Source organism: Oncorhynchus keta, chromosome 28 (assembly GCF_023373465.1).
Source record: "Oncorhynchus keta strain PuntledgeMale-10-30-2019 chromosome 28, Oket_V2, whole genome shotgun sequence".
Classification (NCBI taxonomy): Eukaryota; Metazoa; Chordata; class Actinopteri; order Salmoniformes; family Salmonidae; genus Oncorhynchus; species Oncorhynchus keta.
In genome coordinates this window covers 31,918,555-31,943,643 of record NC_068448.1, presented here as the reverse complement: position 1 = coordinate 31,943,643, position 25,089 = coordinate 31,918,555, and the positions used below count along the sequence as shown (strand labels likewise).

Here is a 25,089-nt window from a genome sequence, read left to right as displayed (position 1 = left end):
GTCCTATTTTTGACGCTGCAAGTCCTGCCTCTCCCATCTCCTCATTGGATTTTAGGAGCATATACACACGTGGGTCATTTAAAGTCCAGTTGGTGGTGGTAATGCACCTTAAAGTTGTTTACCATATAAAGTCCACAGAAGAAGAAGATGAAGAAGAAGATTGATGGAGGAGAGATTACACACATTTACTAGGTTTCCCCTTTTATCTGTGGATTAATTGTCGGAGTAAAGAACACACAATTTTGTGTGACTCAAAAGATCCAGAAGATCCAAAGAAAAAGGACCTTGAGCATTTCAGGTCAAATAACCCAATGTTTATATCCCAGGACAAACAGCAAGCTAGCTAGCTAAATGGCCATGAATGTTTCATGTTTTTTCGACCTGTCCACAAATGAATATAGTTGGTTCAGAGTTTGTTTTGATATTTCAACCTGCGTGTCCAGATCCCGTCTGGTGTGGATGGACAAAATCAACATGCCTGGTCTAGTCAGCCTGTGAGCCATTGTTGTTCCAAGATGTTTCCACTTCACAATAACAGCACTTACAGTTGACCGGAGCAGCTCTAGCTGGGCAGAAATTTGTTGAACTGACTGGTTGAAAAGGTGGCATCCTATGACAGTGCCACATTGAAAGTCACTGAGTTGTTCAGTAAGGCAATTATATTGCCAATGTTTCCTTATGGAGATTGCATGGCTGTGAGCTCGATTTTATACACCTGTCAGCAACGGGTGGGGATGAAATAGCCAAATCCACTAATTTGAAGGGGTGTGCACATTCTTTTGTATATACCAAAGTAAAAGCTACAGTCAGGGAAAATTGAAAATTCCAAAAACAATGAATTTAGCATTATTGATTTTCATGTAATCATATGCCATGGCAAAATGCATAGAAATACAGGAAATTCGCTTTAAAACTGCAACATTTTCTCTGAGCGCCATGGCAAAATACAGTTGAAGTCGGAAGTTTACATACACCTTAGCCAAATACATTTAAACTCAGTTTTTCACAATTCCTGAGATTAAATCCAAGTAAAAATCCCCTGTCTTAGGTCAGTTAGGATCCCCACTTTATTTTAAGAGTGTCAGAATAATAGAGAATTATTTATTTCAGGTTTTATTTCTTTCATCACATTCCCAATGGGTCAGAGGTTTACATACACTCAATTGGTATTTGGTAGCATTGCCTTTAAATTGTTTAACTTGGGTCAAACCTTTCAGGTAGCCTTCCACATGCTTCCCACAATAAGTTGGGTGAATTTTGGCCCATTCCTCCTGACAGAACTGGTGTATTTGAGTCAGGTTTGTAGGCCTCCTTGCTTGCACACACTTTTTCAGTTCTGCCCACAAATTTTCTATAGGATTGATGTCAGGACTTTGTGATGGCCACTCCAATACCTAGACTTTGTTGTCCTTAAGCCATATTGCCACAACTTTAGAAGTATGCTTGGGGTCATTGTCCATTTGGAAGACCCATTTGCAAGCAAGCTTTGACTTCCGGACTGATGTCTTGAGATGTTGCTTCAATATATCCACATAATTTTCCATCCTCATGATGCCATCTATTTTGTGAAGTGCACCAGTCCCTCCTGCAGCAAAGCACCCCCATAACATGATGCTGCTTCCCCCATCCTTCACAGTTGGGATGGTGTTCTTTGGCTTGCAAGCCTCCCCCTTTTTCCTCCAAACATAACGATGTTCATTATGGCCGAACAGTTATTTTTTTGTTTCATCAGACCAGAGGAACTTTCTCCAAAAAGTACGATCTTTGTCCCCATGTGAAGTTGCAAACCGTAAAATTGCTTTTTTTATGGCGTTTATGGTTTTGGAGCAGTGGCTTCTTCCTTGCTGAGTGGCCTTTCATGTGATGTCGATATAGGACTTGTTTTACTGTGGATATAGATACTTTTGTACCTGTTTCCTCCAGCATCTTCACAAGGTCCTTTGCTGCTGTTCTGGGATTGACTTGCACTTTACGTTCAAAGTACGTTCATCTCTAGGAGACAGAACGTGTCTCCTTCCTAAGCGGAATGAGAGCTGTGTGGTCCCATGGTGTTTATACTTGCTTACTATTGTTTGTACAGATGAACGTGGTACCTTCAGGCATTTGGAAATTGCTCCCAAGGATGAACCAAGGATGAACCAGACTTGTGGAGGTCTACAATTGTTTTGGCTGATTTATTTTGATTTTCCCATGATGTCAAGCAAAGAGGCACTGAGTTTGAAGGTAGGCCTTGACATACATCCACAGACACACCTCTAATTGACTCAAATGATGTCAATTAGCCTATCGGAAGCTTCTAAAGCCATGACATAGTTTTCTGGAATTTTCCAAGCTGTTTAAAGGCACAGTCAACTTAGTGTATGTAAACCTCTGACCCACTGGATTTGTGATACAGTGAATTATTAGTGAAATAATCTGACTGTAAACAATTGTTGGAAAAATTACTTATGTCATGCACAAAGTGGATGTCCTAACCGACTTGCCAAAACTATAGTTTGTTAACAAGAAATGTGTGGAGTGGTTGAAAAACTACTTTTAATGACTCCAACCTAAGTGTATGTAAACTTCTGACTTCAACTGTATGTAGAATTGCAGGAGATTTGCTTTCAATTGCTATATTTTCTGTCAGCTGCAGGCAAAATGTGTCATTGTAGGAAATGAGCTTTACAATGGCAAGAATTCATCTCACCTCCACGGAGAAATGTGTAGAATGACAGCAATTTGAGTTAAAAAGGCAACCCCACCTGTAAAGTGTTTTTCTTCGATTTTTCTTCTGCAGCTAACAGGTCGACTGTGCCCATTGTCACGCTCCCTGCCACGCCCCTGTGCCATGCACACCACCTAAGCCTCTTTTTGATCTAGAAAAAACCTGATGTGTGTGTGCTTGCCTGTGTGAGGCAATCTTATGTGATCAATTTCATCCTCAAGGTCGTTTACAGAATAAGGATTTGACAGAGTAATTGAGCATCCATCCATTCTATACTGAACAAAAATATGAACACAACATGCAACAATGTAAAAGATTTTGGTTAAAGTTTATATAAGGAAATCAGTCAATTAAAATAAATGAATTAGTCCATATGTTTTGTTCAGTGTGTAAAGGGGCCATTTTTATGGGCATTGACTGTCTGTGTGCAAACCACAGCAGCCCATTCACTTTCCGACAGTCTCAGTCTTCAAACTCTCATTGACTTTTGTATTTATGTTGAACTGGCTGAATACGTTTCCAACCCCCTTCTATCCATTCCATACATATCCTGAGAGCTAATAAAGAGTGTAGATATTGATGGCTTTTCAGAGGACAGAGCAGTGCGCCCTTTAAATGGCACAGCGGGAATCAACCCTCCATCCATCAGTGGTCCGACAAAGATTAGGCCAGAGCGGGAAGAGTTTTACTGCAGTCTTCCGCCTGCGTATCATTATCACCAGCTTATTAAAGGCTGTCATCACTGTGTGTGTGTGTGTGTGTGTGTGTGTGTGTGTGTGTGTGTGTGTGTGTGTGTGTGTGTGTGTGTGTGTGTGTGTGTGTGTGTGTGTGTGTGTGTGTGTGTGTGTGTGTGTGTGTGTGTGTAGGCAAGCTACAGAGCGTGCTGTCTCACTCTTAGCCCAACACACCCTGAGTATCATCCTTCAGAATCACCAAATACGTTTGAATGTGCAGGAATTTTCTACTGGGCTTCACACTGGTTGAGTCAACGTTGTTTCCCCATCATTTCAATCAAATTATGTTGAACAAAGTGGAATAGATGTTAAATTAACGTCTGTGCCAGTGGGTTGACTTGATGAAATTGTGGTGCCACAGTTAACCAGAATATATAGACAGACGGTAAACGATATATACAGTTCAAGTCGGTAGTTTACATACACCTTAGCCAAATACATTTAAACTCAGTTTTTCACAATTCCTGACATTTAATCCCAGTAAATATTTTGGAAGGAAGCTTGTGGAAGGCTACCTGAAACGTTTGACCCTAAAGTCAAAGTGGAATTATGTTTTTCAAAATGTTTAGAAATGTATAAAAAATTAAATGTCTTTGAGTCAATAAGTATTCAACCCCTTTGTTATGGCACACCTAAATAAGTTAAACATTTGCTTAACAAGTCACATAATAAGTTGCATGGACTCACTCTATATGAAATAATAGTGTTTAACATGATTTTTGAATGACTACAGTACCTCATCTTCATACCCCACACATACAATTATCTGTAAGGTCCCTTAAACAGAGATACAACCACAAAGACCAAGGAGGTTTTCCAATGCTTTGCAAAAGAAGGGCAGACATTGAATATCCCTCTGAGCATGGTGAAGTTATTATGGTGTATCAATACACCCAGTCACTACAAAGATAAATATATGCCATTTAGCAGACGCTTTTATCCAAAGCGACTTACAGTCATGTGTGCATACATTCTACGTATGGGTGGTCCCGGGAATCGAACCCACTACCCTGGCGTTACAAGCGCCATGCTCTACCAAAGGCGTCCTTCCTAACTCAGTTCCCGGAGAGGAAGGAAAACCGCTCATGCATTTACAATAGTTACAGTGTTTCATGGCTGTGAAATGAGAAAACTGAGGATTAATCAACAACATTGAAGTTACTCCACAATACTCCACAATTGACAGAGCGAAAAGAAGGAAGCCTGTAGAGAATACAAATATTCCAAAACATGCATCCTGTTTGCAACAAGGCACTAAAGTAATACTGCAAAAAATGTGGCAAAGTAAACAACTTTGAATACAAAGTGTTATGTTTGGGGCAAATCCAACACATTAATGAGTACCACTCTCCATATTTTCAAGCATAGTGGTGGCTGTACCATGTTATGGGTATGCTTGTAATCGTTAAGGACTGGGGAGTTATAGGATAAAATAAAGGAAGGAAAACCTGGTTGTCTCCTTTCCAACAGGCACTGGGAGATTAATTCACCTTTCAGCAGGACAGTGACTTAAAACTCAAGGCCAGATCTACACTGGAGTTGCTTACGAAGAAGACAGTGAATGTTCCTGAGTGGCTGAGTTACAGTTTTGACCATTTTCAGGTCTATGGCAATGTCTAGCAATGATCAACAACCAATTAGACAGAGCTTGAAGAATTATGAAAATACTAATGAGCATATGTTGCACAATCCAGGTGTGGAAAGCTCTTAGAGACTTACCCAGAAAACTCATAGCTGGAATCGCCGCCAAAGGTGCTTCTACAAAGTATTGACTCATGGCTGTAAATACTTATGTAAATTAATATATTTCTTTGTTGAATTTAAAATGATTTTGAAAACATTTCTATCAACATGTTTTCACTTTTATTATGGGGTATTGTATGTAGATGGTCGAGGCTGAAGGGTCTCCCCCACGAGGGCGCACATAACAGTTGTTACCCATCTCCGCAGCTGTGGCCGTCGGCTAAATATAATAATGGTAAATGTTTGAGGTGGAAAAGTACACATTTCCTGACACAAACTATTGTACATTTGACCAAAATACCTAATTCAGCTGTACACTTTCAATAAATGTTCAATTTGTCCACACTTTGTGGATTTCTGAACTATGAATTCACTGGCAATAGAGCAGAGTGAGGCCTGCATCCAGCAACATCACAAGTCACGTGACCCATTTTCCCCCAGCTGATTCAGTACAGAACTACAGGAAGAGAGATGTGGAGAGGTCAAACTCCACTGAACTAGTTTCAATGTATGAAATCACTTGGGAGTTTCTGGATTGGGGTATACTTCTCCTTTAAGAGCTGCAGAGCCAATGCTCTAGTTGGCATGAGAGATGTTGGAAGAGCTTAACTGCTGTTTAGCTCTCCCTCTTTACATTTTTTAATACAAAAGCCTTTTATTTTGTCTCCCTATTTGGTTTGCTCCATTTTTAGCTCCAAATTACAAGTTGGTGTGGGGTTTTATTTTGGTTTGCCTTTTCTGGGGATATTTTAGTGGGCACTTATGGTGGGTGTCTTTTAGGACCCAGATTCTTATTGCTAGTCAACTTTCAGTGGACACCCCCATGAGTGTCTTTGAGAACCCCTCCTAAAACTCCACCTGTTTTGTTCTGGTTGTCTGTGGCTTATCTGTTAGTTCCTTATTTCTGTTGAGTGAGGATATTTCTGGTTTTCTTATTGGGGAACATAACACTACTTAGGACCTAAAAGGGTTTTTCTGCTGTCCCCAGGTAGGTTCCAGGTAGAACCCCTTTTCAGTTCCATATACTGTAGAACCATTTACACAGAGGGTTCTACATGGAACTCAAAAGAGTTCTACCTGCAACTAAAAAGGGTTATTTTATGGAGACAGCCGAAGAACCCCTTTGGAACCCTTTTTTCTAAGGGAGTACAGACAACATACAGGTACTGTATGTAGAAGCATATATTACCCAAATCCACATGCACTAAGTTCACAACGTACTCTACGCTGTACGCTAAGAACTACAAGCTTACTCTGTCTAGCTCTGTCTACCTAGAACTCTCTATAGCCCTTTCAGTGTCTCCTCACCTAACTCATGCCAAATACTTCTCTCTATCTGTCATTATGTACTGTACCATACAGTATGTACCCTTTAACATGCTCTTCTCTGTAACTTCCGCCAAACATCACGTAAGGTACTGTGTTTACTTCACTAAACTTCTCAATGGTCCAAGTGCAGCTATTTTTTTTTATCTCAATATCAAGTCATTTCTGGGTAACAATTAAATACCTTACTGTGATTGTTTTCTATTAAAATGGTCAAAAAGAAACAAAAATAGCTTGTTGCTTGGACCTTCTGGGAGTCTGAGAGGAGAGGGACAAACTGAAAACTAGCTGTTATTGTCAGAGAGGTTTTGGACTTTCTTATTGGTCTATTAAAGTTGCTATATGTGACTTTTATGGGCGACCGACCAACTCACATAGAAATGTCAGGTCTGTCATTCTCATTGAAAGCATGTCTAAGAAGCAGTAGATCTGTTCTATGTGCATTATTTATATATTTCCTGTTCTTAGATTAGTTCTTGTGTCTTTTACTTTCATTTTTGTACACCAGCTTCAAACTGCTGAAAATACAATATTTTTGGTTATGGAAAATATATTCCACAGTGGTATAGATGGTACAGTATAATGATTTTCTACAATATACTTGCTTGTTTTGACACTGTCGTAGAAATTACACTTACAGTCCATCTTAAATGAATCATTCTTTATTATCAGCACGCTGGAGGGTTCCAATCAAATCAATGCACCAAGTACACATCAATCAATCAGTCAAATTGATTTATAAAGCACTTTTCACATCATCATCATCAGAAACCGAGCCTAAAACCCCAAACAGCAACCAATGCAGCTGTACAAGCACGGTGGCTAGGAAAGATCTCCCTAGAAAGGCAGGATCTTTGGAAGACACCTAGAGAGGATCCAGGCTCCGAGGGGTGGCCAGTCCTCTTCTGGCTGTGCCAGGTGTAGATTATAAGAGTACATGGCCATTTAAGGCCAGATTGTTCTTCAAGATGTGCAAACGTTCATAGATGACCAGCAGGGTCAAATATTTATCAGTGGTTTTAGATGGTGCAACAGGTCAGTACCTCAGGAGTAAATTTCAGTTGGCTTTCCATAGCTGACCATTCAGAGGTTGAGACAGCAAGTGCGGTAGAGAGAGAGAGTCGAAAACAGCAGGTCCGGGACAAGGTAGCACGTCCGGTGAACAGGTCAGGGTTCCCTAGCCGCAGGCAGAACAGTTGAAACTGGAGCAGCAGCACGACCAGGTGGACTGGGGACAGCCAAGAGTCATCAGGACAGTTAGTCCTGAGGCATGATCCTTGGGCTCAGGTCCTCTGGGAGGGGAGGGAGAAAGGGAGAGAGAATTAGAGGGAGCATACTTAAATTCACACAGAATACCAGTAACAAACAGGAGATAAACAGACTGACCCCTATGACCCCTATGTGCCCCCCGGCACATAGACTATTGCCGTATAGATACTGGAGACTGAGACCGATGGGTCATTTCGGGGAATCATTTTGGCTTGTGAGCGCTGATTTCAAAACTACTGGCTGAAATGATACAAAACCTTCATAACATAGATTTAACTGTCTTTAGGCTCTCGCCTGTCATCTTCACTAGATATCACCCTTCTTTGTTCTCCCTGCAACTCTTTCTCTCTTATCTCTTAGATTGTCCCTCAATCTCGCCGCTGTGTGTCTTTCCTCCTTTGTAAATCCTTAAATCTCCCAGAATGTTTGTTCCTGTCTTGTGTTCCATGACTATGGTGCATAGCTATCAGTCTGGTTACCTGTCAGCCCTGTGTACAGGCACCGTGTGACAACGATGGCCTCTGTGTCTTTTTCACATAACAACCTAACTTCAAAAGAGTGTGATTGTGTGTGTGTGTGTGTGTATGCATGTGTGCGTGTTTATGTGTGTGTGTGTGTGTGTGTGTGTGTGTGTGTGTGTGTGTGTGTGTGTGTGTGTGTGTGTGTGTGTGTGTGTGTGTGTGTGTGTGTGTGTGTGTGTGTGTGTGTGTGTGTGTGTGTGTGTGTGTGTGTGTGTGTGTGTGTGTGTGTGTGTGTGTGTGTGGAGGCAAAGTGAGAGGATGTGAGATGAAGAGAGCAGTTGCAGGAGAAGCTGGATGAGCAGCGTGTGGTCAGTTAATAAGACTGTTTGGAGAAACAGGATGTGCTTCGTGCAGGGTTGATGTGTTTCTGTGTCGACTGGGTATACAGTACATCACATTTTCTGCCGTGTGTGTTTGTGACTTTATCTTATGCTTTGTTCATGTGAATAAAGCTGTTGATTATCTGTATCTGTTAGAAAAGGACTTACCATATCTCATTTCCTGTTATTGTTGTTGCATCTTGCCCCTCTGTGACTGCACAGAGCTGTGTGCTCTCTGTGTGCTCTCTGTGTGCTCTCTGTGTGCTCTCTGTGTGCTCTCGCTCTGTGTTGGTAACGGTGATTCTTCTGTTCATCGTTAATTGGTGTGTCACACTGGTCATGGGTCATGATGATGTATGTTATTATCGTCCACCAGTCAGCACCACCTGCACAAGCTCCGTGTGCTCCCCCCCTTAAATGTCTACTGGGTGGCTGTTGCCATGGCGTCTCCCTGGGAGACGGGCATAGATCAGAGCAGAGTTACCTTAATTAGAGGAGACTGCGTGTGATTGTGCGGTGGAACCTCAGGGCGGCAGGCCGGCAGGAGGTGGATGCTCCAGGGGCCCAGAGCGGAAGCTGGGACCCCCCTCTTCTTCCCCCTCCCTACCTCTACCCTGTTCCAAGCCAGTAAACATATGTTCATTGGTTTTATATACACAGAGAAAGACAACAGATAACCACAGGTGATTACTGTTTTGTTATTAACAACCAAGGGGTACGTTTAGCTTTCTCAATGTCATTAGAATGAACTTGCAAGGATGGAGAATGTTATATTATTAGTTTTGTGTTCATGTATTGTTTACAGTGAGTGTAGAGGATATGTGTAGAGTCTCATTGCCTGCAGAGCTTCAAGCCCTCCAGAAATATTACAACCAAATCATCCCTATCTGTGACAATCTAATGTGGAGAATTATAATGAGTGAAGCCCAGGAATGTCATTGAACAAGTGAGAAAATCAGGGTGTGTAATTTAGACTGCTGTGGTACGGTGGTTCCCACAGGTCTTCCTGAATGGCTGTTTGATATTTGCTTATTTATAGGTCGTCATTTCATTTCTCAGGGGATAGTTCTATCAAAGCCTAATTTAAGAGGTTTTGTTGGTGAAAGCTCAAATTGGGAATGCAGTTTTCTCAAAAGTATTGACTGTCATTTTCTCTGTTCTTTTCTGAATTAGTTTATCCACAGATACTTTCTTTCCCATTCATAAACACACACACACACACACACACACACACACACACACACACACACACACACACACACACACACACACACACACACACACACACACACACACACACACACACACACACACACACACACACACACACACACACACACACACACACACACACACACTCCCATTCCCGTGGTTAAGCATCATATCTGTAAGTAGTCATTTATTTAGTTGTTCCTCTGTTTGAATGTGCTGAACACCCTGGCTAGATGTAACATGTTAATGATCATCCTGAGTGGTGTGTGGGCGGGCCGCATCTCAGATAATCTCAGATAATCACAGGTCTGTGTGTGTGTTAGAGGGGCTCTGCTCTTTTCCCTCTGAGAAGTGAGGGGCCATTATGACCTGTGATCTTAACAGGGAGCAGACCACAGTGCTCACTGAGATGAGGCCCTCCATACCAGGGCAGAGTGGAGCAGAGAGGGGGGTGAGTGGAGCAGAGGGGGGGGTTGGTGGAGCAGAGAGGGGGGTGAGTGGAGCAGAGAGGGGGAGTGAGTGGAGCAGAGAGGGGGTGAGTGGAGCAGAGAGGGGGTGAGTGGTGCAGAGAGGGGGTGAGTGGTGCAGAGGGGGTGAGTGGTGCAGAGAGGGGATGTGAGTGGTGCAGAGAGGGGTGAGTGGTGCAGATAGGGGGTGAGTGGTGCAGAGAGGGGGTGAGTGGTGCAGATAGGGGGTGAGTGGTGCGGTGAGGGGGTGAGTGGTGCAGAGAGGGGGTGAGTGGAGCAGAGAGGGGGGTGAGTGGAGCAGAGGGGATGAGGGTGGAGCAGAGAGGGGGGGGTGAGTGGAGCAGAGAGGGGGGTGAGTGAGGCAGAGAGGGGGTGTGAGTGGAGCAGAGAGGGGGTGAGTGGTGCAGAGAGGGGGTGAATGGAGCAGAGTGGGGGAGGGTGGGTGAACATAACAGAGAGGGGGGGTGAGTGGAGCAGAGAGGGGAGGTGAGTGGAGCAGAGAAGGGGGGTGAGTGGAGCAGAGAGGGGGTGAGTGGAGCAGAGAGGGGGTGAGTGGAGCAGAGAGGGGGGTGAGTGGAGCAGAGAGGGGGTGAGTGGAGCAGAGAGGGGAGGTGAGTGGAGCAGAGAGGGGGGTGAGTGGAGCAGAGAGGGGGTGAGTGGAGCAGAGAGGGGGGTGAGTGGAGCAGAGAGGGGGTGAGTGGTGCAGATAGGGGGTGAGTGGTGCAGAGAGGGGGTGAGTGGAGCAGAGAGGGGGTGAGTGGAGCAGAGAGGGGAGGTGAGTGGAGCAGAGAGGGGGATGAGTGGAGCAGAGGGGGGTGAGTGGAGCAGAGAGGGGGGTGAGTGGAGCAGAGAGGGAGGTGAGTGGAGCAGAGAGGGGGTGAGTGGAGCAGAGAGGGGGTGAGTGGAGCAGAGAGGGGGGTGAGTGGAGCAGAGAGGGGGTGAGTGGTGCAGATAGGGGGTGAGTGGTGCAGAGAGGGGGTGAGTGGAGCAGAGAGGGGGGTGAGTGGAGCAGAGGGGGAGGGTGGGTGAGTGGTGCAGAGAGGGTGTGAGTGGTGCAGAGAGGGAGGTGAGTGGAGCAGAGAGGGGGTGAGTGGAGCAGAGAGGGGGGGTGAGTGGTGCAGAGAGGGGAGGTGAGTGGAGCAGAGAGGGGGTGAGTGAAGCAGAGAGGGGGTGAGTGGAGCAGAGAGGGGGTGAGTGGAGCAGAGAGGGGGTGAGTGGAGCAGAGAGGGGGGTGAGTGGAGCAGAGAGGGGGGTGAGTGGAGCAGAGAGGGGAGGTGAGTGGAGCAGAGAGGGGGTGAGTGGAGCAGAGGGGGGGTGAGTGGAGCAGAGAGGGGAGGTGAGTGGAGCAGAGAGGGGGGTGAGTGGAGCAGAGAGGGGGTGAGTGGAGCAGAGAGGGGGGTGAGTGGAGCAGAGGGGGGGGTGAGTGGAGCAGAGAGAAGGTGAGTGGAGCAGAGAGGGGGGTGAGTGGAGCAGAGAGGGGGGTGAGTGGAGCAGAGAGGGGGTGAGTGGAGCAGAGAGGGGGGTGAGTGGAGCAGAGGGGGGTGAGTGGAGCAGAGAGGGGAGGTGAGTGGAGCAGAGAGGGGGTGAGTGGAGCAGAGAGGGGGTGAGTGGAGCAGAGAGGGGGGTGAGTGGAGCAGAGAGGGGGGTGAGTGGAGCAGAGGGGGGGTGAGTGGAGCAGAGAGAAGGTGAGGGTGGACACAGATAGAAGGAGATGAGTAGGGAATAAAGGGATATTGTAGGAGACCTGGAAGAGGAGGCGGCAGTACAATCTCCAATGGTTTTGTAATTCTTTTTGTAATCAGGTACTGTTAAATCAGTGATGGGCTTAAAAAAGCAAGCAGGGATGCATTCAGATTGACTTCCTCAGCACTTATTCTTTGTTATCTCTCTGCCAGGCCTCTTCTCCACTTATCTCTCCTTTTTAGTTTGCTTTGCCACTGTCTTTTCTCTCTTCTTTCTGGCTCATCCTCCTTCATGCTCTCCTCTCTCATTCTTCTCTCCCTCGTTTCTCTCTGTGTGTGTGTGTGTGTGTGTGTGTGTGTGTGTGTGTGTGTGTGTGTGTGTGTGTGTGTGTGTGTGTGTGTGTGTGTGTGTGTGTGTGTGTGTGTGTGTGTGTGTGTGTGTGTGTGTGTGTGTGTGTTTGGCACTGAGTCATGTTCTGAGCAGTAAGCAGGTCAAAACCTCTGTCAGAATCTGTGCAGCAGGCTACAGGGACACGGGGTATCAGTGCATGATAGGGAAAAGAGGAAGAACTGTTTTTGTATTCCGAGGTCTAGCTTTCTGTCTGAAAGTGTTCCAGTAAATCCTCCTGCTTCTCTGGATTAGTGCAATGCTGCGGTCGCAAATCTGACTGCTAATAGAGTGCTAACCCTCCTCTCATCTACTCTCCCCAACCCTCCTCCCCTCTCCCCAACCCTCCTCTACTCTCCCCAACCCTCCTCTACTCTCCCCAACCCTCCCCTCCTCTACTCTCCCCAACCCTCCTCTACGCTCCCCAACCCTCCTCTACTCTCCCCAACCCTCCCCTCCTCTACTCTCCCCAACCCTCCTCCCCTCTCCCCAACCCTCCTCTACTCTCCCCAACCCTCCTCTACTCTCCCCTACCCTCCCCTCCTCTACTCTCCCCAACCCTCCTCCCCTCTCCCCAACCCTCCTCTACTCTACCCAACCCTCCTCTACTCTCCCCAACCCTCATCTACTCTCCCAACCCTCCCCTCCTCTACTCTCCCCAACCCTCCCCTCCCCTTCTCTCCCCAACCCTCCTCTACTCTCCCCAACCCTCCCCTCCTCTACTCTCCCCAACCCTCCTCTACTCTCCTCAACCCTCTACTCCTTTCCTCGCATCTCCCCAACCCTCCTCTCCTTTCCTCACCTCTCCTCTACTCTCCTCAACCCTCTCCTCTCCTCTCCCCAGCCCTCTACTCCTTTTCTCCCCTCTCCCCAACCCTCCTCTACTCTCCGCAACCCTCCAATACTCTCCGCAACCCTCCTCTCCACTACTCTCCCCAACACTCATCCCCTCTCCCCAACCCTCCTCTACTCTCCACAACCCTCCTCTACTCTCCCCAACCCTCCTCTACTTTCCCCAACCCTCCTCTACTCTACTCTCCCCAACCCTCCTCTACTCTACTCTCACCAACCCTCCTCTACACTCCCCAACCCTCGGTCTACTCTACTCTCCCCAACCCTCCTCTACTCTACTCTCCCCAACCCTCCTCTCCTCTACTCTCCGCAACCCTCCTCTCCTCTACTCTCCCCAACCCTCCTCCCCTCTCCCCAACCCTCCTCTACTCTCCACAACCCTCCTCTACTCTCCCCAACCCTCCTCTACTCTCCCCAACCCTCCTCTACTCTACTCTCCCCAACCCTCCTCTACTTTCCCCAACCCTCCTCTACTCTACTCTCCCCAACCCTCCTCTACTCTACTCTCACCAACCCTCCTCTACACTCCCCAACCCTCCTCTACTCTACTCTCCCCAACCCTCCTCTCCTCTACTCTCCCCAACCCTCCTCTCCTCTTCTCTCCCCAACCCTCCTCTCCTCTACTCTCCCCAACCCTCCTCTCCTCTACTCTCCCCAACCCTCCTCTACTCTACTCTCCCCAACCCTCCTCTCCTCTACTCTCCCCAACCCTCCTCTCCTCTACTCTCCCCAACCCTTCTCTCCTCTACTCTCCCCAACCCTCCTCTACTCTACTCTCCCCAACCCTCCTCTCCTCTACTCTCCCCAACCCTCCTCTCCTCTACTCTCCCCAACCCTCCTCTCCTCTACTCTCCCCAACCCCCTCTCCTCTACTCTCCCCAACCCTCCTCTACTCTACTCTCCCCAACCCTCCTCTACTCTCCCCAACCCTCCTCTACTCTACTCTCCCCAACCCTCCTCTCCTCTACTCTCCCCAACCCTCCTCTCCTCTACTCTCCCCAACCCAACCCTCCTCTCCTCTACTCTCCCCAACCCTCCTATCCTCTACTCACCCCAACCCAACCCTCCTCTCCTCTACCCTCCCCAACCCTCCTCTCCTCTCCTCCCCTCACCTCTCCCAACCCTCCTCTCCCCAACCCTCCTCTCCTTGCCTCTCCCCAACCCTCCTCTCCTCCCCTCACCTCTCCCAACCCTCCTCTCCCCAACTCTCCTCTCCCAAACCCTCCTCCCCTCTCCCCAACCCTCCTCTCCCCAACTCTCCTCTCCTCACCTCACCTCTCCCCAACCCTCCTCTCCTCTCCCCCAACTCTCCTCCCCTCTCCCCAACCCTCCTCTCCTCCCCTCACCTCTCCCAACCCTCCTCTCCCCAACTCTCCTCTCCCAAACCCTCCTCCCCTCTCCCCAACCCTCCTCTCCCCAACTCTCCTCTCCTCACCTCACCTCTCCCCAACCCTCCTCTCCTCTCCCCAACCCTCCTCCCCTCTCCCCAACCCTCCTCTCCCCAACTCTCCTCTCCTCACCTCACCTCTCCCCAACCCCCTCTCCCCAACTCTCCTTTCCCCAAACCTCATCTCCTCTCCCCAACTCTCCTCTCCCCAACCCTCCTCCCCTCTCCCCAACCCTCCTCTCCTCTCCCCAACTCACCTCTCCTCACCTCTCCCCAACCCTCCTCTCCTCTCCCCAACTCTCCTCCCCTCTCCCCAACCCTCCTCTCCTCTCCCCAGCTCTCCTCACCTCACCTCACCTCTCCCCAACCCTCCTCTTCCCAACCCTCCTCTCCTCTCCCCAACTCTCCTCTCCCCAACTCTCCTCTCCCCAACCCTCCTCTTCTCTCACCAACCCTCCTCCCCTCCCCTCTCCCCAACTCTCCTCTCCCCAACTCTCCTCTCCTCACCTCACCTCTCCCCAGCCCTCCTCTCCTCTCCCCAACCCTCCTCTTCTCTCCCCAACCCTCCTCCCCTCCCCTCTCCCCAACTCTCCTCTCCCCAACTCTCCTCTCCTCACCTCACCTCTCCCCAGCCCTCCTCTCCTCTCCCCAACCCTCCTCTTCTCTCCTCAACCGTCCTCTCCTCTTTCCCCTTGACCTTTCCAACCCCTCCCTCTACTCTGCCTTCTAGCAATCCACCCATCTATCCATCCATATATTAATCAATCCAGCCATCCAGCCATCGTTCCATCTATTTCCAGACACTCTGCAGGGAGTGATACATTGTATTTCTCTCCTCGGTATCTGACAGAATGTTCAGTGGCATTAAGGCAGACATCTGTTTGGGTTTGGCTCCATCTCTCGCTAGTCTCTTTTTCCCTCCCTTTTAATCTGTCTGGCAACCGCAGTGTTTCAGCAGGATGGCCATGTTTGCTTAGCTTGTGTTTTTCTTTCTCCAGTTATTTTTTCTAATATTCTAATGTCACTGCAGCAGAGATATTTACATTTCTTCAGGCAGGGTTATCTGTATTTTTAAACAAGGCCCATGGATTGTGTTTACATATGAATCACACACACACATCTTAATCAAGATAGGTGCACAGCATGACAGCAAGGTTAGTGTCAGAGACCAAAGTGCATTTTTGTTTCGTTGGTTCTTTACTTTTATTCTTTTAACACTCTGGAGAATGGAATCGTGAACTGATGAAATGACGCCCACTCTTTAGTTCAACATGGGAAATATTTAACTTTCTCCCTTTATCTATCCCCATCTCTCCTTCTCGCACTCACTCCCTCCCTCTCTCCCCCTTCCTTCTCTCCCTCCCTCTCTCCCCCTTCCCTCCCTCTCTCCCCCCTCTATCTCTCCCTCCCTCCCTCTCTCTCCTCTGTCAGATGGGAAGGTATATGCGCTTGGAGGGATGGCAGCTGACACGACGCCCCAGGCTCTGGTGAGGGTTTATGAGCCGGAAAAGGACCAATGGCAGCCCCTGACCTCTATGCCCACGCCCCGCTATGGAGCCGCCTCTTTCCTGAGAGGCAACAAGATCTACGTGCTGGGTAGGCCACTCCCCAATCCCCCCACACCCCCATCCCTTCCCCTTCTGTCCAGTCACATCCCAGAGGAATGGCAGAATCATCGCCTCTGACCACTCAGAAGACAGCATGCAGAGAGAGGTCAAAAGAGAGATTAGGCAGGTGGACCACAGTAAGATTGTTGGCCGGTAGTTAAATGGCAGCCTGCGGGACATGTTTCAGGACAAAGTGTCCTCCATGCCAAACAGGCTCAAGCACCGGCCAACACTGGCCCCTCTCTCTCCCCCAACTGTGTGTCACTCTGGTCAGATCTGACCTACAGTACGGCCACACACTCCACATGTAAACGCTGTTGTACCACACACACATTTAAATATGCACGTTTCTAATTGACCATGGGGATCAGAGGAACCTGTGCTGAATAGGAGAGCAACACTCACACATACAAACCCGCACACACACACACACACAGACGTCTGGGAAGGGTCGGGCCCATCAGCCTCTCATGTTCTACAGAACTTTCTGAGTCTTGACTCACTCTGTGAGAGTTCCAAAAACAGGCAGGGAGTGAGGGACAGACAGAAAGAAAACAGACAGGGAGTGAGGGACAGACAAAAAGAGGACAGACAGAAAGAAAACAGACAGGGAGTGAGGGACAGACAGAAAGAAAACAGACATGGAGTGAGGGACAGACAGAAAGAAAACAGACAGGGAGTGAGGGACAGACAGAAAGAGGACAGACAGAAAGAAAACAGACAGGGAGTGAGGGACAGACAGAAAGAAAACAGACATGGAGTGAGGGACAGACAGAAAGAAAACAGACAGGGAGTGAGGGACAGACAGAAAGAAAACAGACAGGGAGTGAGGGACAGACAGAAAGAAACAGACAGTGAGTGAGGGACAGACAGAAAGACAACAGACAGGAAGTGAGGGACAGACAGAAAGAAAACAGACAGGGAGTGAGGGACAGACAGAAAGAAAGCAGACAGGGAGTGAGGGACAGACAGAAAGAAAACAAACAGGGAGTGAGGGACAGACAGAAAGAAAACAGACAGGGAGTGAGGGACAGACAGAAAGAAAACAGACAGGGAGTGAGGGACAGACAGAAAGAAAACAGACAGGGAGTGAGGGACAGACAGAAAGAAAGCAGACAGGGAGTGAGGGACAGACAGAAAGAAAACAGACAGGGAGTGAGGGACAGACAGAAAGAAAGCAGACAGGGAGTGAGGGACAGACAGAAAGAAAACAAACAGGGAGTGAGGGACAGCTGTAGATCTGTTCTCTGAGTCTCTAAGCAAACATGATCGATCTGATTTCAAATAGGTCATGAGAACAGATTAAACAGATAGGTCATTATTCACATTCATTCACTGGTACCAGCACTGCAGCTGTGGACAACAGTCCTAGTTTTAGAATACTTTTTTAACTTGTAGGAGTAGAGACATCTACATAGATGGCTGTGTAGGAGGGAAAACATTTGAAAAAGATGGCTTCTTATGAATATTCAAAAGTGATCTCCATTCCCAGCAAAAGAGTATAACCACATCCTCCTCTCCATGGCTGGTACATCTATCTTGTGTTACTGCCTGTCTATCTATCTATCTATCTATCTATCTATCTATCTATCTATCTATCTATCTATCTATCTATCTATCTATCTATCTATCTATCTATCTATCTATCTATCTATCTGTCTGTCTATCTATCTATCTATCTATCTATCTATCTATCTATCTATCTATCTATCTATCTATCTATCTATCTATGTCTGTCTGTCTGTCTGTCTGTCTGTCTGTCTGTCTCTGTCTGTCTGTCTGTCTGTCTGTCTGTCTGTCTGTCTGTCTGTCTGTCTGTCTGTCTGTCTGTCTGTCTGTCTGCCTGTCTGTCTGTCCTGCCTGCCTGCCTGCCTGCCTCTGCCTGCCTGCCTGCCTGCCTGCCTGCCTCCTGCCTGCCTGCCTGCCTGCCTGCCTGCCTGCCTGCCTGCCTGCCTGCCTGCCTGCCTGCCTGCCTGCCTGCCTGCCTGCCTGCCTGCCTGCCTGCCTGCCTGCCTGCCTGCCTGCCTGCCTGCCTGCCTGCCTGCCTGCCTGCCTGCCTGCCTGCCTGCCTGCCTGCCTGCCTGCCTGCCTGCCTGCCTGCCTGCCTGCCTGCCTGCCTGTCTGTCTGTCTGATGTTACTGTCTGTCTGTCTGTCTGATGTTACTGTCTGTCTGTCTGTCTGTCTGATGTTACTGTCTGTCTGACACACCCTATCCCCTCTGCCTTGAAATTAAGTGGACATTCCTGATGATGTATCATTACGTCTGACGAGTTGACACTTGCAAGGGGCGGTGGAGGAAGGAGTGATTTTTAAATGGACCACCCTTGGTTGGGAATTCGTCACTCGTTCATCCCACGATGATTGTGTTTTCAGCCACCGGTAGCTTGTGGGTGCTTTATATGTGCTAACAAAGAACAATCTTCTGAAACTCGTCAATCTATTCTTGTTCTGAGAAATGAAGGCTATTCCATGTGAGAAATTGCCAAGAAACTGAAGATATCGTACAATGCTGTGTACTACTCCCTTCACAGAACAGCACAAACTGTCTCTAAACAGAATAGAAAGAGGAGTGGGAGGCCCCGGTGCACAACTGAGCAAGAGGATAAGTACATTAGAGTATCTAGTTTGAGAAACAGATGCCTCATATGTCCTCAACTGGCAGATAGATATACCCGAAAAACACCCGTCTCAATGTCAACAGTGAAGAGGCGACTCCAGGATGCTGGCCTTCTCGGCAGATTTGTAAAGAAAAAGCCATATCTCAGACTGGCCAATAAAAATAAAAGATGAAGATGGGCAAAAGAACACAGACACAGGACAGAGGAACTCTGCCTAGAAGAATGCTATTCATTGACTACAGCTCAGCGTTCAACACCATAGTGCTCTCCAAGGTCATCACTAAGCTAATGACCCTGGGACTAAACACCTCCCTCTGCAACTTGATCCTGGACTTCCTGACGGGTCGCCCCCAGGTATTAAGGGTGGGTAACAACACATCCGCATGCTGATCCTCAACACAGGGGCCCCTCAGGGATGCGTGCTCAGTCCCCTCCTGTACTTCCCGTTCACTCATGACTCCACGGCCAGGCTCGACTCCAACACCATCATTAAGTGGGCACGACATAACCTATTCCCCCTCAGGAGACTGAAAAGATTTGTCATGGGTCCTCAGATCCTCAAAAGGTTCTACAGCTGCACCATCAAGAGCATCCCGAATGGTTGCATCACTACCTGGTATGGCAACTGCTCAGCCTCCGACTGCAAGGCACTAGAGAGCGTAGTGTGAATGGCCCAGGACATCACTGAGGCCAAGCTTCCTGACATCCAGGACCTCTATACCAGCCGGTGTCAGAGGAAAGCCCTAAAAATGGTCAAAGACTCCAGCCATCCTAGTCATAGACTGTTCTCTCTGTTACCACACGGCAAGCGGTACCGGAGCGCCAAGTCTAGGTCCAAGAGGTTTTTAAACAGCTTCTACCCACAAGCCATAAGACTCCTGAACATCTAATAAAATGGCTACCCAGACTATTTGCACCCCCCTTTTACACCATTGCTATTCTCTGTTATCATCTATGCATAGTCATTTTAAAAACTGCACCTACATTTACATACTACCTCAACTAACCGGTGCCCCTGCACAATGACTCTGTATTGGTACCCCCCTGTATATAGTCTCGTAATTGTTATTTTACTGCTGCTCTTTAATGACTTGTTACTTTTATTTCTTATTCTCATCCGTATTTTTTTAAACTGCATTGTTGGTTAGGCGTTTCACTGTAAGGTCTACACTGGTTGTATTCAGCATGTGAATAAGATTTATTATAAGATTTGATCAAATTTGATTTGAGGGTAAGTGGACGAGGGTCTTCCCATCAATTTCACCCTGCTGAGGTGTAGGAGAAGGATCCTGTGTTCACAATGTATAGTGTACTCTAGCTACATGTTGATGCCCTTTTCATGTATATAGTAGCCTTTTCAGTGCACTCCATAAACTCAATTATTTAATGTGAAACAAACACGTTGTTGTACAGGCAAAATAAGATTGGTGCTGAAATTGTAGCATGCGGACTACCTTATATGGATAGAACTGTCATAAAGTGGCATTGGTTTCTAGAATGATTTGTCTTGCATATGGGACTGTGTTTCAGGCTGCCAGACTGTTAGTTCTCACCCAGTCCAGTGTGTATGAGGTTCAGTTCAATATGGCGGTCTGTCATCAAAGCTGTCTGAGTGGGTGTGTATGTGAATACTGCCCATCTTCACTGTGAGAAGCTTTTCGGAGCCCAGCTGTACATCAGCTGCTACTCTGAGTGGTGTACAGCCCGCAATGTGTAGCTATTCTTCGTCCCTATCTTGTATTTTATTCTCTCTCTCTCTCTCTCTCTCTCTCTCTCTCTCTCTCTCTCTCTCTCGCTCTTGCTCTCTCTCTCTCTCTCTCTCTCTCTCTCTCTCTCTGTCTACTGATGGAGGACCGCATGGCTTCCAGACAGGGCTGCCAGACAGTGCTCGCTGGCTGGCGAGAGGTAACAGGCTCAGCCTGCAGCGCAGACCCATACTTTTGGACTCCAGTGTGACAACCAGGGATCTGAACTGAAGACGTGTAGTAAATGTGACATTTTCCACAGAGCATTTCCCAAACTCCCATGTTTCAGCTTCCTGAGTAGGAGAGGGGCCGGGGCTGCTCATTAGCCTTATGCTAATCACATTGTTATACTGTTACAATATAACAACCACACCCCTGTACAATATGTACGTACATGTACGTACTGTAAATCGAATAAATGTACACAGTTAGAAAAATTAAGCAGTGCTACTCGTCTAATGTCCCTCTACTCTGTGTTATGATTAATTGAACAGGCACAAACACTTTTCTTGGCTCATTGGACGACAGTAGGATGTGTCTGTTACCTCCCTTTGAGTTGTTTTCTTTGGATGAATAATAATGTCGTATGTAACTGAATACACAGACTGTGACATGTGATGTCCATGAATAAAACCAGATGAATATTACCTGTAGCACGCCATGTCAGGCTTTGTGTCTGTGTCAGCAATCAGTGTGTGATCACAGGGGGAATACTGTCGGCAGGTCCAGGCTGATCAAGCCTCTGACACCGACATGCTGTAGTGCAAACTGTCTACTCAAACACGGATAGAAACTTTAGCCCAAGTCCAATAGGATCCACACCTTTCTCACTACCTGCAGGTCCAACAGCATAGCAGAGTGACTGACACGCTGTATGATCTTCACTATACACACTGCCAGCCAGACCCAAAGTGGAAAACTCTACACACACACACACACACACACACACACACACACACACACACTCTCTCTGGGTACCTGTCATGTTTGGTGGGTTTTGTTGGGTCAGGAGTGAGCATGGGGGAGAGAGCGAGAGGGAGGATCAGAAAGGTGAGAAACCAATGGAACGAGAGAATACAAATATCTTAATATCTGGATGTGCCAAGCTTATATTTGGCTGCTCCTATCAGATATGGAATCAGATAATGAAGGTCAACCATTTCCAACCATCCATTTAGTGCCAATGTTGTTTTTATTTAGTTATTATTATTCATTTTTATAACTGTTTCTCCCTCGCTCTCACATCTCGTCCCTCCCACCTATTCTGACCTGTCATCTCTCTCCTCTCTCATTCCTTCTCTCTCATGCCCTGCTGCCCACTCCTTCTGACCCTCTCTCCTTTCTCTCCATTCCTCCCTGGCAGGTGGGCGTCAGGGCAAGCTTCCTGTCACAGCCTTCGAGGCCTTTGACCTGGAAATGAAGAGCTGGACGCATTACCCCTGCATCCCCAGCCGCCGGGCCTTCGCCTGCTGTGCTGCTACCGACCGGGGCTTCTTCAGCCTGGGAGGGCTCCAGCAGCCTGGCCCCCACAACTTCTACTCCAGACCACACTTCGTCAGCACAGTGGAGGAGTATGACCCAGAACAGGGTGAGTCAATTCAGAGTTTACACAGACACATGCTTACAGGGGCTCCAGTCACACAATTAAAGAAAACAATATATATTGTTCATTTATATTGTATCTTGGGGCTCCAGTACTCTAGTTCAATCAGCCAGACTTGCAAGATGAACTTATTTGGCTCAGCATTCTGTCACCCCCTATACAATTGAAGTCAGAAGTTTACATACACTTAGGTTGGAGTCATTAAAAGTAGTTTTTCAACCACTCCACAAATTTCTTGTTAACAAACTATAGCTTTGGCAAGTCGGTTAGGACATCTACTTTGTGCATGACACAAGTCATTTTTACAACAATTGTTTACAGACAGATTATTTAACTTATAATTCACTGTATCACAATACCAGGGGGTCAGAGGTTTACATACACTAGGTTGACTGTGCCTTTAAACAGCTTGGAAAGCTACAGAAAATGTAATGGTTTTAGAAGCTTCTGATAGGCTAATTGACATCATTTGAGTCAATTGGAGGTGTACCTGTGGATGTATTTCAAGACCTACCTTCAAACTCAGTGCCTCTTTGCTTGACATCATGGGAAAATCAAAAGAAATCAGCCAAGACCTCAGAAAAAAAATTATAGACCTTCACAAGTCTGGTTCATCCTTGGGAGCAATTTCCAAATGCCTGAAGGTGCTAGGTTCATCTGTACAAGCAATAGTATGCTAGAGTAAACACCATGGGACCACACAGCCGTCATACCACTCAGGAAGGAGATCTGTCTCCTAGAGATGAATGTACTTTGTTGCCAAAAGTGCAAATCAATCCCAGAAGAACAGCAAAGGACTTTGTGAAGATGCTGGAGGAAACAGGTACAAAAGTATCTATATCCACAGTAAAACGAGTCCTACATCGACATAACCTGAAAGTCCGCTCAGCAAGGAAGAAGCCACTGCTCCAAAACCGCCATAAAAAAGCCAGACTACGGTTTGCAACTGCACATGGGGACAAAGATCGAGGTTTGCAAGCCAAAGAACACCCATCCCAACCGTGAAGCACGGGGGTGGCAGCATCATGTTGTGGGGGTGCTTTGCTGCAGGAGGGACTGGTGCACTTCACAAAATAGATGGCATCATGAGGGTGGAAAGGTATGTGGATATATTGAAGCAGCATCTCAAGACATCAGTCAGGAAGTTAAAGCTTGCTTGCAAATTGGTCTTCCAAATGGACAATGACCCCAAGCATACTTCCAAAGTTGTGTCAAAATGGCTTAAGGACAACAAAGTCAAGGTATTGGAGTGGTCATCACAAAGCCCTGAACTCAATCCTATAGAAAATGTGTGGGCAGAACAGAAAAAGTGTGTGCGAGCAAAGGAGGCCTACAAACCTGACTCAGTTACACCAGCTCTGTCAGGAGGAATGGGCCAAAATTCACTCAACTTTTTGTGGGAAGCTTGTGTGAGGCTACATGAAACTTTGACCCAAGTTAAACAATTTAAAGACAATGCTACCAAATACTAATTGAGTGTATGCAAACTTCTGACCCACTGGGAATGCGATGAAAGAAATAAAAGCTGAAATAAATCATTATCTGTACTATTATTCTGACATTTCACATTCTTAAAATAAAGTGATCTAAGACAGGGAATTTTTACTAGGATTAAATGTCAGGAATTGTGAAAAACTGAGTTTAAATGTAATTGGCTAAAGTGTATGTAAACTTCCGACTTCAACTGTATATGCTACCCATAAATGTGTAATATCAACCTCAGTTATATAAACTCAACTCAACCCTTATCTACTGTCACACACTCGGCTTACTCTCCTAACACATCTACTAAGAAAACACTTCTGTATCTTTCCACTACTGTTGAAAGCATATCCCTGCTTGAGGTCAGGCAAGGTGGGTTTGGGTGTTACTGAGTCACAGAGCCGTCGAATGGGGTCTTGATCACACATGTTTGCCTACTGCAGCAGCGTACTGGTACACTGAGACAGATATTCCAGAACTGTGCTGTGTATGATTCGCCTTCCACTTCTGGATTAATCCCAGCGTGTGTGTCTGTGTGCGTGTGCGTGCATGTGGGAGGGGAATCTTATTCTCTGTCCATATTAACATTTCATATTTTACTCCCTGCTGTGCATTTCCGGTCCTGATATAAGGCATACTGTATAACCTTTGCAGTTGCTGAAATTAAAAGCCAGATGAGTTTAGTTTCATTTGGCTTTTGAAGATCTGGATTTATTCTGAAGAACAAAGCATCCAAAGCTTTTCACGGTGAAAATGTGACCTCCTGTGTGTGTGTGTGTGTGTGTCATCCCGTGTGTGTCCTTAATGGGTGAGCGATTTTGTGGTTAGTGTGCTCTGTCTCCCTCTCAATTCCTTTCCATTCATTGCGTCCCTGCTAGGACCCAGGGGTAAACTCAAGGCACGGTGGCCAGGCAATCGCCTCAGACCGATAATAGAATAGCAGCTCAAAAACAGGCCCAGTCAAAGAAGTGCATTTATATTCAATCTCCCTCTGCCTCGTAGGATAGTCATGAAATTCCATTTTAGAAGTGTCTATTCCGATGCAGTGAATAGTAGAAAGAGAAACTTGTTGTAAAGACACAGAACTGATGGATATTTAAACGCTTCCTACTGGTGTCAATGCAATTGTTACACATTTCATGGAGTTTCTCTTTTGTAGGGGAATGCATGAAGATATAGTCTGGCTAACACCTAACTCAAAGTCCTCCTGACTTCAGAGTCTGGAAAGGCTGTCTTGATGTTGTCGGTATGATGCATGGATAATGAAGGGGGCTGTGCTTTTACTGGTTGGTTCTCCTTTGTGTCTCCTTTGTGTCTTTCTCACACAAACACCCACATGGACAGCCGCACACAGCCCTGAGCACTGCCCCCTTCCATTAGAACTGTTGGATTTTCAAATCGCTCAGAAATTGTGCGGATGCATTG

The 25,089-nt window shown here is 47.0% G+C and overlaps 1 protein-coding gene across 50 annotated transcripts in view; it reads left to right on the top strand.

Moving 5' to 3' along the window:
- LOC118361031 (kelch domain-containing protein 8B) overlaps nt 1-25,089 on the top strand; it is a 155,984-nt gene that overhangs the window by 95,393 nt on the left and 35,502 nt on the right. For all 50 annotated transcript variants that reach the window (XM_052482783.1, XM_052482773.1, XM_052482803.1 and 47 more), the window contains exons 4-5: nt 16,040-16,204; nt 21,943-22,167. In XM_052482783.1, coding sequence (XP_052338743.1) covers nt 16,040-16,204; nt 21,943-22,167 — 390 coding nt within the window. The remainder of the gene's footprint in view (nt 1-16,039; nt 16,205-21,942; nt 22,168-25,089) is intronic.